The following is a 17,322-nucleotide window of genomic DNA, read 5'->3' as shown; positions in this document are numbered from 1 at the left end:
CTGTGTGCGGGCTTCCATGTTCGAGGCATCACGCCCGCCCCCTCGTGATGTCACGCCCACCCCCTCGTGGCGTCACGCCCGCCCCCTCAACGAAAGTCTATGGGAAGGGGGTGTGACAGCGGTCACGCCCCCTTCCCATAGACTTTCGTGTAGGGGGCGGGCGTGACGTCACGAGGGGGCGGCCTCGAACACGGAAGCCCGCACACATCCTTCGGAGTAATAAACTTCCGGACGCTGCAAGTGGAGCTCCGGAAGGCAGGGCAGTGGAGAACCCCTTTAAAGGGGTACTCCACTGGAAAACATATATATTTTTTTTTTTTTTAAATGAACTGGTGCCAGAAAGGTAAACAGATTTGTAAATTACTTCTATTAAAAAATGTTTAATCGTTCCAGTATTTGTCAGCTGCTGTATGATCCACAGGACGTTCTTTTCTTTTTGAATTTCCTTTCTGCCTGACCACAGTACTCTCTGCTGACACCTCTGTCCATTTTCGGAACTGTGCAGAATAGGAGCACATCCCCATAGAAAACCTATCCTGCTCTGGACAGTTCCTAAAATGGACAGAGGTGTCAGCAGAGAGCACTGCGGTCAGACAGAAAGGAAATTCAAAAAGAAAAGAACTTCCTGTGGATCATAACAGCAGCTGCTAAGTACTGGAAGGATTAAAACATTTTAATAGAAGTTATTTACAAATCTGTTTAACTTTCTAGCACCAGTTGATTAACAAACAAAACAAAAAATGTTTTCCAGTGGAGTATCCCTTTAAGAAAATGTGGTGCAGATAAATTCCCCCTTTCTTCCGTGATATTGACGACTGCAATGTTCAGCTATGCCACTAGATGGCGACGTAATATCTCCATTCAAAGTCCACAGAACCCTCTTGTCAGAAGAGAAAGTGCAATATAAACAGGAAGCAGAGCAGGGCTGGGGGCGGCGTCTATACTGGGACAGCTCTGCCGGAGACGCACCTTGTTAGTCAGTGTGCACAGGGCTCAGGAGCCGTCACTGCCTTGTAGTGCTGCCTCTCCTTCCGCCTCAGTCTTATTCTGCTTCATGTGTAACCCCTCTGCCTGACCCTCTTTGAGCTGTGTCCTCCACCATTGCAGCTTCTTCCCTGTGAGGCAGCCAGTGCCCTAGCCCCCCGTTTCCTTCCTGTGCCTCCCACCTTTCTTCAGGCTGGACCCCCTCACTCAGTCAGTCATGCTGCTGCTGGCCGCCGCCTTCTTAGTGGCGTTCGTGCTGCTGCTGTATATGGTGTCTCCGCTTATCAGCCCCAAACCCCTGAAGCTGGCGGGAGCCCATGTGGTGGTGAGTGCGGGCTCTGGGGTGTAATGTCTGACATGAGGATCCATAAGGTCACTGCTGTATACACTAGTGCGGGACATAGGGGAGATACGGCCAGCAGGTCATATCATGCAGTGTTTTCCAACCAGTGTGCCTCCAGCTGTTGCAAAACTACAATTCCCAGCATGCCCGGACAGCCTTTGGCTGTCCGGGCATGCTGGGAGTTGTAGTTTTACAACAGCTGGAGACTAGTGATGAGTAGAGATGAGCGAACCTACAGTAAATTCGATTCGTCACGAACTTCTCGGCTCGGCAGTTGATGACTTTTCCTGCATAAATTAGTTCAGCTTTCCGGTGCTCCGGTGGGCTGGAAAAGGTGGATACAGTCTCAGGAGGACTCTTTCCTAGGACTGTATCCACCTTTTCCAGCCCACCGGAGCACCGGAAAGCTGAACTAATTTATGCAGCAAAAGTCAGCAACCGCCGAGCTGAGAAGTTCGTGACGAATCAAATTTACTGTAAGTTCGCTCATCTCTAGTGATGAGCAGCATTGCCCATATTCGCGAATATATAGACGAATATTCGTCCTATATTCGCGAATTTTGCGTTTTTGTGTTGTTCGCATATTCGAGGAAGAAAACCGTGAGGGGGTGGGCAACTTTCCTATTGGTTGCTAGGGTTGTTGTTGATCACCTCTGACAAGTGTATTTGCATCATTCTAATTGGCCCATATGTAAAAAGAAGGAATATACAAATATTCAAAGGAATAGTGTCCGTAAAGAGAAAAGAAAAATCGTCACTCACCGGTGTGGCTGCAGGGTCTTCTTTATTGAGACATACTCACATCAGGGGTACAGAAGAGAGGTGGTACCACCACTTGTCCCCCCCACCACCCCTCTCTTCTGTACCCCTGATGTGAGTATGTCTCAATAAAGAAGACCCTGCAGCCACACCGGTGAGTGCCGATTTTTCATTTCTCTACGGACACCATGAACTTTGCTTGTATGATGTGAGCACCACCTGAAACAATACATCTACGCCAACTCCTACCTGCCATCCCGCATCCAGTACACTCACGCAGTGCCGCACTACCTTTTATCTGATTCAAAGGAATAGAGTTGCAAATTCCAGCTCCCAAAAAAAAAATGGAAAAATTTAAAATCCAAAAATATATTTCACATAATTAAAATGAAAATATTGAAATTCACTAAGGTGAATTATAAAAGCATAGCAGAAACGCCGACGCGTTTCAAACCATATGGTTCTTAGTCATGTCATGGTGCCATGACGAAAAACCATATGGTTCGAAACGCGTCAGCGTTTCTATGTTTTTTATTATTCACCTTTAGTGGTTTTCAGTATTTTCATTTTAATTATGTGAAATAAATTTTTGGATTTTAACTTTTTTTTCCATTTTTTTGGGGGAGCTGGAATTTGCAACTCTATTTCTTTGGATCTATCCACACCAAGCATGCGGCTTGTTTTATTTCTGTGCCTCCCATGGGACATTTGAAGGTTCTCCTCTAAAGATATCTACAGAGTGGTGAACAGTTTTTTTTTTTTTTTCCTATTTTTATGCAAATATTCACGTATGCGGAAAAAGCGAATATTCACAATTTCGAATATATAGTGAATATATTTGCAAATTTGCGTAAAAAATTTGAAATGCGAACATTCATGCCCAACACTACTGGAGACATGATGATATGCCATAGTAGGAGGCTGGGTGTACAGAGACCTTGAGGAGGACCATAAGAGCAATAGGTCTAAGCATGTGCATTATGGGAAATTAAAGGAAAACGGTCTTCAGTGTCACCACACTAACCTGTTGGTACAGGTGTGTAGTGCGGGTAACACTGATCATAACCATACCAACCTGTCCATGGTCCTGCTATATTGCTCCGTATCTTCCGTTCCAGCAGTGGGCTTGGGTCCTTGGCGTAGGACTGCTGCCGTTTGCCCAGGCCTGCTTGCAGGCGGATCAGCAGAGACACACGTCACCACTGCTGTTCATCTTCTGGGCCCTGCTGCAGGCAGGCTAGGGGAAACTGCAGCGATGACGTCACGAAGCTTCGCTCACCGCTGATCGGGACAATGTCCAGCATTAACCCTTTAGATGCCACGATCAAAGTTGATTGTGGCGTATCAAAAATCCCGAAAATCATTTGCCAGTAGCTGATCGGGACACCCACAGTGAAACTGTTAGGACCGACAGCGGAAAGTCTCTCTTACCTTCTTCCCTGCCATCCGATCGGTGCTCCATTCCTGTAGGCAGCTTCAGCAGCTTGTAGCAATGGAGCACTGATCAATGCTGTGCTAGGGCAGAGTCCGCAGAAAGAATGAACAGATTCAAGGAAATTCCGCCGCGTGCACAACGCAGCAGAATCCCATTGAATTCAATTGGACTCTGCTGCTCTGGAATCTCCTGTGGAATTTCACATGGAAATTTCGGACGTGTAAACATGGCCTTACAAGGCGGGGAGGAAAGAGCAAAAAGGAAAAATGCCTGCGTCCTTGCGTGTTGCTGAGACAAGTAAAACGTTTTGATTGGTCTAAGCCGAGAAGGTGTGTGGCAGTGTGTACAGTTATATGCTGGGGTAGTGTGTGGCAGCGTGTACCGGTTACATGTTGGGGTAGTGTGTGGCAGTGTGTACATACAGTTATAGGTTGGGGCAGTGTGTACAGTTATATGTTGGGGTAGTGTGTGGCAATGTGTACGGTTAGAAGTTGGGGTAGCGTGTGTACAGTTATATGTTGGGGTGTAGTGTGTGGCAATGTGTACGGTTATATGTTGGGGTAGTGTGTGGCAGTGTGTACAGTTATAGGTTGGGGTAGTGTGTGGCAGCGTGTACGGTTATATGTTGGGGGGTAGTGTGTGGCAGCGTGTACGGTTATATGTTGGGGGGTAGTGTGTGGCAGTGTGTACGGTTATAGGTTGGGGCAGTGTGTACAGTTATAGGTTGGGGTGTAGTGTGTGGCAGCGTGTACGGTTAAATGTTGGGGTAGTGTGTGGCAGTGTGTACAGTTATAGGTTGGGGCAGTGTGTACAGTTATAGGTTGGGGTGTAGTGTGTGGCAGCGTGTACGGTTAAATGTTGGGGTAGTGTGTGGCAGCGTGTACGGTTATATGTTGGGGTGTAGTGTGTGGCAATGTGTACGGTTATATGTTGGGGTAGTGTGTGGCAGTGTGTACAGTTATAGGTTGGGGTAGTGTGTGGCAGCGTGTACGGTTATATGTTGGGGGGTAGTGTGTGGCAGCGTGTACGGTTATATGTTGGGGTGTAGTGTGTGGCAATGTGTACGGTTATATGTTGGGGTAGTGTGTGGCAGTGTGTACAGTTATAGGTTGGGGTAGTGTGTGGCAGCGTGTACGGTTATATGTTGGGGGGTAGTGTGTGGCAGCGTGTACGGTTATATGTTGGGGGGTAGTGTGGCAGTGTGTACAGTTATAGGTTGGGGCAGTGTGTACAGTTATAGGTTGGGGTGTAGTGTGTGGCAGCGTGTACAGTTATATGTTGGGGTGTAGTGTGTGGCAATGTGTACAGTTATATGTTGGGGTAGTGTGTGGCAGCGTGTACAGTTATATGTTGGGGTAGTGTGTGGCAGTGTGTAAAGGTACCAGTATCTTTATCCTGTTATGCATGGCATATGAACAGCTACCGGTAATTTTATTAGGTATTTTCTTCTATCCCAGTATTTAATTTTGCAGTGTTTCCTTTTTCTGTACATACTTTTAATGTAATTTACTTTTTATGTAGTTTACTTCGATAGGGGCGAAATTTTTTTTTTCAAATCAACAGTGCCAAAAAGTTAAACAGATTTGTAATTTATTCTATTTAAAAATCTTAATCCTTCCAGTACTTATCAGCTGCTGTAAACTACAGAGGAAGTTGTGGTGTTCTTTTCTGTGTGACCACAGTACTCTGCAGAGAGCGCTGTGATCAGACTGGAAAAAACTACACCACTTCCTCTGTAGTATACATCATCTGACAAGTACTGGAAGGATTAAGATTTGTAAATAGAATAAATTACAGATCTATTTAACTTTCTGGCACCAGTTGATTTGAGAATATTTTTTTTCACTGGAGTACCCCTTTAATATAATGAATGTTGTAAATTTTCAATAAGTCAATTTTTTCATATATTTCCGGATTTTTATTTTTTGAGGAACAGTTATTGTATTTGGGTAAGGCCTGTATAGGAAGTTTATTTTGGCGTCTGAATGGTGATATCCTATCAGATAACCTCCTACTGTAGATGCTACACTTCCCAGAATGCAGATGTGAAGACTCTGCTTACATTATCTGCAGCTGAAGGTTTCCAGGTTTTTAGGTCTTAAATTCTTTCTTGGTTTCCTGGGGTATAGCGGAGTTAGGGTGCATTCACATCACGATCGTAAAGCAAACCATATTAATCCACTGTGGAAAATCTGTTGCGGACAGGCTGTGGAAACTCTGTCCTCTTTCAAACCTGCAGCTGGAAGCGGTTGGGCCCGGCACCTAGCAACGGCCGGGACCCGTGGCTAATAGTGCGCAGCAGTGATCACGGTGCCGCGCGATATTAACCCTTTAGATGCGGCATTCAAAGTTGAACGCCGCATCTATAGTGAAAGTAAACTGATGCCGGTTAGCTCAGGGAGCCGTGGCATCCAGGACAGCTGGAGGATCCCTACCTGCCTCCTCGCTGTCCGATCGCCGAATGACTGCTCAGTGCCTGAGATCCAGGCATGAGCAGTCAAGCGGCAGAATCATTGATCACTGGTTTCCTATTAGAAACCAGTGATCAATGTATCTAATTGAGCTATAACACTGCAAAAAAAAAAGTGAATAAAGATCATTTAACCCCTTCCCTAATAAAAGTTTGAATCACCCCCCTTTTCCCATTAAAAAAAACCAAAAACTGTGTAAATAAAAATAAACATGTGGTATCGCCGCGTGCGGAAATGTCCGATTTATAAAAATATATAGTTAAACCACATGGTCAATGGCGTACGTGCCAAAAAATTCCAAAGTCCAAAATAGCGTATTTTTGGTCACTTTTTATATCATGAAAAAATGAATAAAAAGCGATCATTAAGTCCTATCAATACAAAAATGGTACCACTAAAAACTTCAGATCACGACGCAAAAAATGAGCCCTCATACCGCCCCATACGCAGTAAAATAAAAAAGTTATAGGGGTTAGAAGATGAGAATTTTAAACGTATAAATTTTCCTGCATGTAGTTATGATTTTTTCCAGAAGTACGAAAAATCCAACCTATATAAGTAGGGTATCATTTTAATCGTACGGACCTACAGAATAATAAGGTGGAATTTTTACCGGAAAATGTACTGTGTAGAAACGGAAGCCCCCAAAAGTTACAAAATTGTGTTTCTTCTTCAATTTTGTCTCACAATGATTATTTTTTCCGTTTCGCTGTTGATTTTTGGGTAAAATGACTGACGTCATTACAAAGTAGAATTGGTGGCGCAAAAAAATAAGCAATGATATGGATTTTTAGGTGCAAAATTGAGAGTTGTGGTTTTTTAAAGGTAAGGAGGAAAAAACGAAAGTGCAAAAACGGAAAAACCCTGGGTCATGAAGGGGTTAAGAGGCACATGTAGCACATCTTTGCCTGCACTTATGTGAGAAATTGACATTGATGCCTACTATGTTCAAGCTTGTTTGCAGTACTTAGTCTCCATTTGTGTAGTAAGTAAATCACTTGTGCCCTTGCCCTCTTTAATTTTCATAAATCTCGCTTAGTGTACATTATACTGTGTGTGGTTTGGGTCTTTACTTTGCTCATGACAAGTGATTATTGTATTTTGTATAGTTAACTGTACTTCTTTTCTCCCCACCCCCAAATAATAGGTGACTGGAGGGTCCAGTGGAATTGGCAAATGTATTGCAATTGAATGTTTTAAGCAAGGAGCTTTTATTACTTTGGTTGCTCGTGATGAGGTAAGATAAAGGTGCAAATCTGGAATGTTATTACATACTCTTTATATTTACAGGTATATGATGTAGCCAATTGGCTACTGGAAACAGAACTGCAGTTACAACAAAATCTCTATTTACAGTATACCCACACTGGGGGTCTGATTCAGCTGTGCATTCTGACTCTTAAAGAATCTGAAACAGATCTTTTATTTATGCAAATTTTAAATAACTTGCACATGACCAAGACTTAATACCTCTTAACATCAATATGAAGTTTTATTGTAAGCAGATGTAAAAAAGAAAAAGTTACACTTGCCCAGTGAAAGTTTAAAACCATTCCATTCTTTATTAAATGACCAGGTTAAAAACATAATAAACAGACATAGGGAGAACATAGAGCTGGGCAGTATGACCAAATATGTGTATCACGGTATTTTTGTAACTTATGGCGGTTCCACGTTATAGAACGGTATTTCTTTCACCCCCCCCCCCCCCAATTAATTATCAGCCCAGCGGGGTACTACTCACATTTGTCACTCGCAAGCACTGCCCTCCTCCTCTTTGTTGCGGCCGCCGGTGCTGGAACTCTATACTGTACTGTATGTCTATGCCCGGTCTGCAAAAGATAAACAAAATAAACTTTAACTTACCTACGTCACCTTTACGCTGGGGACTGGAACGTCTGACAGCCGTCACCTATCACCGACCGCAGCGATGTCCCGCCCCGGCCAGTGATAGGCTGAGCGCACTGTCATGTAAGAAGCCGGCCAGAGCCGGGACATCGCTGTGGCCGGTGATAGGCTGACGGCTGTCAGACGTTCCAGTCCCCAGGAACAGCGTGAGGCCGACGTAGGTAAGTTAAAGTTTATTTTGTTCATCTTTTGTAGCCCGGGCATAGGGATACAGCGTACAGCAGTGGTCTCCAACCTGCGGACCTCCAGCTGTTGCAAAACTACAACTCCCAGCATGCCAGGACATGCTGGGAGTTGTAGTTTTGCAAAATCTGGAGGTCCGCAGGTTGGAGACCACTGGCGTACAGTATAGAGTTCCAGCGCCGCGGCCTGCAACAAAGAGGAGGAGGGCAGTGCTTGCGGGTGACATATGTAGTACCTCGCTGGGCTGATAATTGGGGGGGGGGGGGGAGCAGAACGGGTAACATGATTTGGGGGGGACCAGAATAGTGGCGGGTCACATATGATTAGTTGCCTGATGTGGGGAAAGCACGCTGCGGCTGATCACTCATTCCCAAGGGGGAGGGGCCAAACCGGTATTGCGGTATGGGAAAAATTCATATCGTGCAGCACAAAAATTTCAGTATTCGGTATGAACCGGTATACCGCCCAGCCCTAGGAGAACAGATGAGCTCTAGAGAGCTCACTGAAATTCAAGTGTTCTTCTCATGCCTGGTTACTTTTTTTAAATGGACACATTACAAGGGGAATTGTTTTAAACTGTTTCCACTGGGTGAATTCTGTTTCTCTGATATTTAAAAAAAAATTCCATATTGCCCACAACGGCACCATTGGAGAGACCGCCTCCTCATCTGCAGAACAGGAACCAATTTGCATATAAGGATGGAACCATCCCCTTCCCAGTTCTGTTTCCTGTCCTGTGGAGGATGGGATCTCCATTCTATGGAAGAAGTAAACATGTTAAGGATGGGGACTGTGGAAGCCCTGGTCAAACTTGAACTTACGGGGTACCTCAGTGGCATAAATCCTTGTCCAGGAGGCTGTACCGCAAGCCTGGTGCACCTTTTCCCACCTGTGGATTAAGCGCTGCTCTCAGCTCCTCTCATCTCCTGTATCTGGTGGAGCTCGGTTCCCTTTGGTTTGATGCGGCGGCCGGGGGGTGGCGGGGGGGGGGGGGATTGGGTTCTGACATACTCCTTAGGGCTTCTGGCGGCCCCTTCTCCCTGCCGGCAGGCGCTTCGGGGGCTTAAACAGAGATACACGCGCGCATGATTACATGAGGAGTGTGGACCAGAAGGGGGTAGTCCAGAAGTGACGTGGGGGGGGGAGTCAGCTGACTCCCGGCGGCGAAGGGTGGGTGGTTTAAAGTGGGGAATCGCTTAGGAGAGGTGCCCAGCCAGTCCAGAAACCTCTCCTAGAAGGTGCAGGAGAAGGCTGAGCTCTGGTCAGTTGACATAATGGAGTCTGTGACCCATGGTAATTCTGTGGAGATGGTACCTAATGGTGGCGACTGTGTCACATCTTTTTACTATAGCTGCAGCCTGCTGATATCTGCTTCTATTTTTTATGTTAAGGAGATTCCTAAGAAAACTAAAAGTAGAGAATGTGTGTTATGCAGAAGGAAGTTGGATGGGCCCCATGTGGGGTCCCATTGTGATTCTTGCATTAAGAGAATTGTTAAAGATGTAATTATAGAAGAAATCCGTACATGCATGTCTTTGTGGCCTACTCAGCAGCCGGACCCTAAGGGGTGTGAGGCGTCTGATCACTCAGTAGTAGCTGTTTCACATGAGCTAGAGGTCTATGATGCGGAAGAAGGTGAACTATTTGAGTCTGAATCTGGAGCAGATGAATGTGTGAGCGGAGCCTTATTTCCTTCGGAGAATGTAGAAGATCTTATTAAGGTTGTGAAAGCTACAATGAATATTGAGGAAAAACTAGAACCAAAATTAGTACAAGACCACGTGATTGAAGGTCTGGCTCTAAGGAAGCGTGCAACTTTTCCAGTGCATGATGCTTTATCCACTATTATTAAAAATGAATGGCAGAAGCCGGATAAAAGGTTTGCGGTGGTTCCATCCTCTATCAAACGAAAATGATCCTTTTCAGGAGGAGGACTGTGTAAATTGGGATAGGTCCCCTATGATTGACCCACCAGTAGCAAAGGTTGCTAAAAAAAACAAAAAACTGCATTACCTTTTGAAAGAGCCCATGGATAGAAGAGCCGATAGTTTTTTGAGGAAGACATGGGAAGCGGGCTCTTTTAAATTCATTGCGACAACTTCTGTAGCTAGAGCCCCCGGTTTGGTTTGATCAACTGGGAGAACAAATCAAAATTGGTACAACTTAGAGATCAACTTTTTGTGTCTACCTACTCTTGCCGCTGACTTTATTTCTGACTCCTAAGCTGATTCATTGAGGCTTTCAGCTAGAGCTTCAGCTTTGTTAAACTCAGCCATGAGAGCTGTTTGGCTGAAGGAGTGGAAGGGAGACGTCTCATCCAAATCCAAAATGGGAAATATGAATAGGTGTATATATACGACAGTGCAGGGGACCATAGAAGTGCGGCCGGCCGCATTTATAAATTACACAGATCACCCGGGTTCCCTTGCGATCCTTCTATCAATTAGTACAGGTACTACTGCTCCCATCATGGAACAGTGTGTTTCTGTTTCATGCTGGGAGTAGTAGTACCACCTAAAGAATAAAAGTGAAAAACGCACACTACATTTTTATTGTCTGCTAAATTTTTAGTGCCCTGCCCGCCCACATAAAGTGATCCCGGTTTAAAAATTTATAAAAATTTTGTCATAAAAATGATACATTTTGTTAAATACAAATTTTTCCATCACTACTGTATCTTTATTTTTATTTTTTTAATGACATCACAAGTCCAAAAGAGAATAAGGAAAAAAAGCCAAAAAGTTAAAACCCACATGGCGTTTTTTTACTCCCATAGACTTCTATGGGAGAAAAATGCCACGATTTCAGGGAAAAAAACGCCAGTGGCTCAACATGCTGCGATTTTGCAAAACTGCCAAGGAGCTGAAAAACACGAAAAAGAGTGAAAAAAAACGTCAAAAAAGAGTGAAAAAAGAGTGAAAAACGCCAAGTGGAAAAAGAATTTAGCGATTTCTCATTGATTTACAGCGAACATCTGGCAGTAGAATGCTGCAGAATTAATTAGTCCGTAGGCAGCACAGTATGGGTTAAACTTGTTTCCCCGAACTTGTCAGAAGAGATAATCAGCACACTAATTAACAAAATTTTGCATAATTAATAGACACCTCCTACTGCTATAAATATCTCAATGAAACCATACAACACAGAGTAATTTTACAGCATGCTTTTATTTAGGGCGGGAACTTTGTGCTGCCTACGGACTCCAGGAATTGAAATTTTCAGGTAAGCTAAATTTAATTCATTCCTGGACGTCCTACGGCAGCACAGTATGGGACTTAAGTAGCAAAAAAACAATAAAGGGAGGGTATTACTTCTTAAATGCTTCTTCCAACACTATTTTGCCTAAGGCCGGACTACCAGACAGGTCAAGACGGTAGTGTTGATTGAAATTGGTTGGTGTCGCCCATGTAGCTGCCCTGCATATTTCTTGCAATGATACATATGAACTTTCTGCCCATGTGGTTGCAGTTGCTCTCGTAGAATGAGCCTCAAGATCCCTCGGAGGGTCTAAGCCTTCTTTCTGGAAACAGAAGTTAATGGTATTCTTTATCCAGTTAGTGATTGTAGACTTTGCTGCCTTAGAACCTTTGGACTTGAAACCAAATTGCACAAACAGATGTTCTGAGCTTCTAAAGGATTGCGTTCTAGAAATGTATTCCAAAACTGCTCTTCTTACATCAATCTTTGATATTTCTTCATTTTCTGACAGAGCCGGCAGTATAATTTCTTGTTGTTAGTTGAATGAATCTGGGCTATGAACCCCGATAGTGTATGTAGGATCAACGCATTTCCCAAATCCCGGAAGTAAGGTTCCCGGCATGACAGAGCCTGAATTTCACTGACTCGCCTTGTTGATGCAATGACTACCAGTAAACACGTTTTCCATGTGAGAAATTTCAAATGAATTGTCTCTATGGGTTCAAAAGGAACATCAGCTAGACATGAGAACTTTAGGAAGATCCAATGAGGTAATAGATCTATGAACCTTCAGGCAAATATTATTAACCCCTTTTGATTAAAGGTTCCTTAGAAAATTTCCCTGAGACCATAGGTTTTGCACCCAATGATCCCCAGTGAAGGGCCCCCCCCCCATCGACGAGCTGACGCGTCCGTCGTTATTCTAACTGTATGTTGGGCTGGAAGTAACGATTTTCCCCTTGAAAATCTGCTTGGAACAAGCCACCATTGTAGATCTTGACACACAGATCTGTTCCGATCCAGATGGATTTTTCTAGTGTTGCTTGTGACCTGCTCCATGATAGAACTTTCCATTGTAGGTTGCGGATGTGGGCTTTTTTCCCACTGTACTGCATCTATCGTGGAGGTTAGAATGCCCAGTATCCTCATAGCTTGGCGAATAGTAACAATTCTTGGCAACATGATTCAATAGTATCTCTTTTGATGCTGCTCAGATCCACCAGTAGTCTAGATACGGGACTATGTTGATGTTCTGAATGCGTAAAGCTGCCGCCAATACGACCACCATCTATGTGAACACCCTTGGGGATGAACTTAGGCCGAATGGTAAACACGTGAACTGTAGGTGCCACACCTTTTCTCTTACTTTGATAGCAAATCTCAGGTACTTCCTGAAAACCGGGTGTATCGGCACATGCAGATATGCGTCGGCTAAATCCAGAGTTGCCATGAAGTCCCCTTGGTTCAATATTGGAATTACAGACCTTACGTTTTCCATTTTGAAACGTTTTCTTTCCATAAATTTGTTTAGATACGTTTGATCTATCACCAATCTCCACCTCCCGTTGGACTTTGGCACTGCAAATATTCTTGAGTAGACCCCCGTAAAGCACTCTTGATCTGGTACCCACTCTATGGCATTTTTTGCAAAGAATTCTAGCACTAGTGGTAGTATCTTGATATCTTGACCGGAGTTGAGGAAGAACTTTTCTGGTGGCTGATCCAGAAGTTCTAACATGTAATCCTTCTTTATGATAGACAGCACCCACTTGTCTTTCTTTGTTTGTTCCCATACCGGAAAAAAATCTCCTAATCTTCCTCCAACTCTGGGTAATGTTAAAATGGCATCATAAATCCTTCTTCTTTGTTGGGGGTCTGCCTTTGTTAGATGTGTTGTAATTCACATTTCTCTTTTGTCTGTTGAACTTAGGTTTTGTATAGTTCCCAGTAGAGATGAGCGAACTTACAGTAAATTCGATTCGTCACAAACTTCTCGGCTCGGCAGTTGATGACTTTTCCTGCGTAAATTAGTTCAGCCTTCAGGTGCTCAGGTGGGCTGGAAAAGGTGTATATAGTCCTAGGAAAGAGTCTCCTAGGACTGTATCCACCTTTTCCAGCCCACGGGAGCACCTGAAAGCTGAACTAATTTATGCAAGAAAAGTCATCAACTGCCGAGCCGAAAAGTTCGTGACGAATCGAATTTACTGTAAGTTCGCTCATCTCTAATTCCCAGACTGATAATTCCTTCTATAAATTTTTGGAGACCTTTTCCACTTCGGGCATCCCTTAAATGACTCCTCCTTTGATGTTCCCGGGAATATGTCCTTTTCATCATTCATATCTTTCAGGATCCCTTTTAAGTTGGGGCTGAACATGGATTCCGGAGAGAAAGGAAGGGAGCACAGATGATTTTTTGCCGCCAAATCTCCCTTCATGCACTGCTTTATCCATAATGATCTCCTAATGGAGTTTGTTTCAGCCATATTTTGTGCTGATAAGCGCAGGGTATCTAATGGTGCATCACACAAAAACTCAGAGGCTGACTTCATTATTGGTATTTTCTTTAGTATATCTTCCCTGGGTACTCCCTCTTGTAGGTCTTTGGTCATCTGGCTGAGCCAAATTCTCAAAGCCCTTGCTACAGGTAGTGATGCCATGGCTATTTTTGAGACTGAGGCCGCTGTGGAATATGCTTTGCTTTTTAAAAAAAAAAATATTTTATTTTTTTATTTTTTTTTATTTTTTTGCAAGCGAATCGGCTTCTTATCCATAGGGTTAGATAACAGTGATGTATCCTCAGATGTAAAATAGGATTTTTTTCACCAATTTTGCCACTGGTAGATCTACCTTTGGAGGGTTATACCAGGAAGTGGTATCCCCTGAAGAGAGTCTATACACCGATTTCAAACGAGAACCCACATCTACCCGTTTCTCTGGATTTTCCCAATTGGACTTTAAACCATTTGGTAACACATGGATGAGAGGGTAACACCCTGTCATTAGATACCAGGAAATAGTATAGACTCTCTTTTGGTAGTTTCCCCTCTGTAGACCGATCAGACTCAAGGACATGTTTGACCGATTTAATAAAGTCATGCATATCGTCCTTGTGAAATATGTAATAATCCTCTGGAGCATCTTGTGAGTCAGCAGAAGAATATGATACGGAATCATCAGAATCTGATGGAGATACTGCCCTGTGATGGGATTTACGTTTTTCTGATTGAGTAGCGTTCTCCTGTAAGAACACCGCTATATGTTTCTTAAACCAAGAAAAGAATGAGCTGGCCTCATCTCCGAATCTTTGCACCTCCTCCTCCATGCTGAGGTTGTGTTAAGCAATCATCACAGACTTCTGTTTCCATATTGTCCGCCAACGGTTGAGAACAAGAGCTGCATTCTCTATGCTTTGATTTTTTTTGTTCTCTTCCTTCTGGGTTATGCGTCAGCCATCTAGACAATAAGATTTGATACATGTCTTTAGTAATATATATCTCAGACCATATATATGTATGTGACTTGCTTATCATATTCAACTGGTGAACATGGACACTTCACAGTAACCCTATTTGATAGCTGTACCCAGTGAGATTTGGATACTTAACAGATCCAACAAATATAGTATAATGGTAACAAATACAACTGTATTATCCTATAATGCTAAGATAAGAGGTCAGAGTAACTAATTGTAGGTAAGACTTGCCACTTACTTTGATATCTAGCTAGTCCTGCTGCCCTGGCACAGTGTTATAGGCAGCAGGACCGGCATTAACATCCTTCTTATATAGAGCCTGCCCCTGCAATGAGGGGCTTTTTTTCTATTTAAACTTTGAAAATGGGGTGATGTAAATTTTCCCCTTCCCTAATAAAAATTTTAATCACGTTTACAACAAGATTTTTCACTATTACATGCAATCTGTAGCTTGCATACACTGATGAATACTATGCCATAGCATAGCCTTGAGCAGTGTTATTGGCGCTCCTTTTACTACTGCCTTCCATGGCTGGCTGCAATAAAGGAGCAATGATCAGATGGCATAGAGCAAGGTAAGGGACCTCTAACCTTCCTCTGAGCTGATCGGGACACTGCGGTCAGCCTGATCAGCATTCCTGAGCTAAACAGCGGTTAATCTCAGGACTTTTAGATGCTGCGATCAACTTTAATTCCGGTGTCTAAAGGGATAATGCGAGTCCCGGCTATGATACACGCTCAGCTTCTGAGCGCGCTGCATAGCCTGGGAGTTGATCCGCACAGGGAGTGCAGGCAGCTTACCGCACCTCCATGATACCTCCCGGCGGGAGTCCTGCCGCAGGTATCGTGTTAGATATCATGGACATTTGCACAAGTACTCTTGCAAATGTCCAGTATCGATATTCGGACATCCCTTATTTATAAGAATATACCATTATGCATGTGTGCAAATGTAAAGCCAGATAAAAGTATTGCAGATAAAACAGCTATTCTAGTGTGATTAAACAAATATATATATGCCTTACCTTCTCTACCTATAACTGAAACCTTTTTCACTGAACAACAAGATGCACTCCCCTCGTTCAGCAAAGTTTAATCTTCTGTTTTATCCCATGGCAATGCAACTATTTGCTCTAACTGGGCATGTCTGTTTTAGTCTCTCGTGTCTATAACTGTCTTTCTTTTTTTACACACACACACAAAAAAAGGAAATACTGCAACTTATGAATACAACCTTTGAGGTTTTGGCAGCTGCATCTTCATGTTGTGGGTGATACACTACAAACTAATTTAATCAGACATGTTGGTGTTAGTATACAGCCTCACAGCCTAAAGGGAGCTGAAAAGTTCATGAGTGCCCTTCACTGACCTTTGCATTTTTCAGATGTTTCACTGACTAACCTCAGAGGATTTCTGTACAAACAATAATAAATTGCATTCTGTAGAGTAAAAGTGCGTAGTGCAGCTCACAACTAGGTTCTAGTGTACACTGATGTTAACTGGGCAATTGTGCCAATACCTGAATGTGCAAATAAAGTAAAGATCAGTAAAAAGTAAGAGCAATCCTCAAGTATCTAATAGGGGACAGCAAATGGACAGGTGGGGATAAGTAGGTGTACAGTGACATCCTAATACTGTACACCAGCTCCTAAAATTAAGAAGTGTACAATGATGGCACTGTTCTGATGTTTGATTTTCAGGGCCAGCTTTTTCATATGGTTTGCTGGTACAGATACACATGATGATTTACATCTTCTAAAGTTCATTATCCTATCGGCATAGCTGAACATTTCCGTACTCTAATAGTAATCCATTAGTAAAATTCAGAACTAGTTTATGAAGGTATGCTGGCTTATACAGTACTACCTCACAGGTCATGTCAGAATCTTAAATTGGCGTATAAAGGCTTTGCATGTGTTGTCGCTATTTGTGTTGTATAGTATTTTGCTGCAGACATAGGCTCTGAATCTAGATAGGGGGGAGCAATAAGGTTAAAATGGTGTGTATGATTTGCAAAACAATGCAAGAAAAATATAAACCCACAAGAATTTCCATCTGTCTAACATGGGGAACTTTCACTAAAAGTTTAGAGTTGGCAGGTTCACTGATGGCCAGTGACCAGCAATCCCCTTTCTAGTGACATTTAACATTTGGCTTGCAGCTCTCCCATTTCATCTAGCTGTACCTATTCTACATATAGCCCATGAGAGCGCCTAAAGGATCTCTAGCCATTGTAATACTTTGAGCCAAAACATTTGAAATCTTGGGTAGCTCCAAAATGTGTAATAAATCTGCATCCTTGGCCATTAAACACCAACATTTGGAAACAGTCTGATTACCTGCTTAGAGATTTTATTTTGATACAATCCTCAACACAACAAAATGTTAAAGTAAAAAGGTCAGAAGACTTTCTGAATGTATTGTATGCTGTATTAGAAATCTGATCTCGCTGCAGCTCCAAAAGTTAAACTTTCAGAATGGACAAAAATAGATGTGTTGCTGGCTGGACTTCAAACCTGTATTATCTAATAACTTTACTGAACTACACTGGAGTCTTGTCTTTCAGCCA

General features: G+C 43.2%; 1 protein-coding gene across 2 annotated transcripts in view; it reads left to right on the top strand.

Moving 5' to 3' along the window:
• Window positions 1–896: 896 nt before the first annotated feature.
• Window positions 897–17,322, top strand: part of KDSR (3-ketodihydrosphingosine reductase) — a 40,870-nt gene continuing 24,444 nt past the window's right edge. Inside the window, exons 1-2 of one of the 2 annotated variants that reach the window (XM_056521003.1) lie at window positions 900–1,309; window positions 7,140–7,229. In XM_056521003.1, the coding sequence (XP_056376978.1) occupies window positions 1,202–1,309; window positions 7,140–7,229 (198 nt within the window). In that variant the 5' untranslated portion in view covers window positions 900–1,201. Of the gene's footprint in view, window positions 1,310–7,139; window positions 7,230–17,322 lie in introns of both variants that reach the window. The other variant, XM_056521004.1, reaches the window with a different exon arrangement.

Source organism: Hyla sarda, chromosome 5 (assembly GCF_029499605.1).
Source record: "Hyla sarda isolate aHylSar1 chromosome 5, aHylSar1.hap1, whole genome shotgun sequence".
Lineage (NCBI taxonomy): Eukaryota > Metazoa > Chordata > Amphibia > Anura > Hylidae > Hyla > Hyla sarda.
Note: the sequence above shows the minus strand (reverse complement) of the source record. Positions and strands in the feature narration are given on the sequence as shown.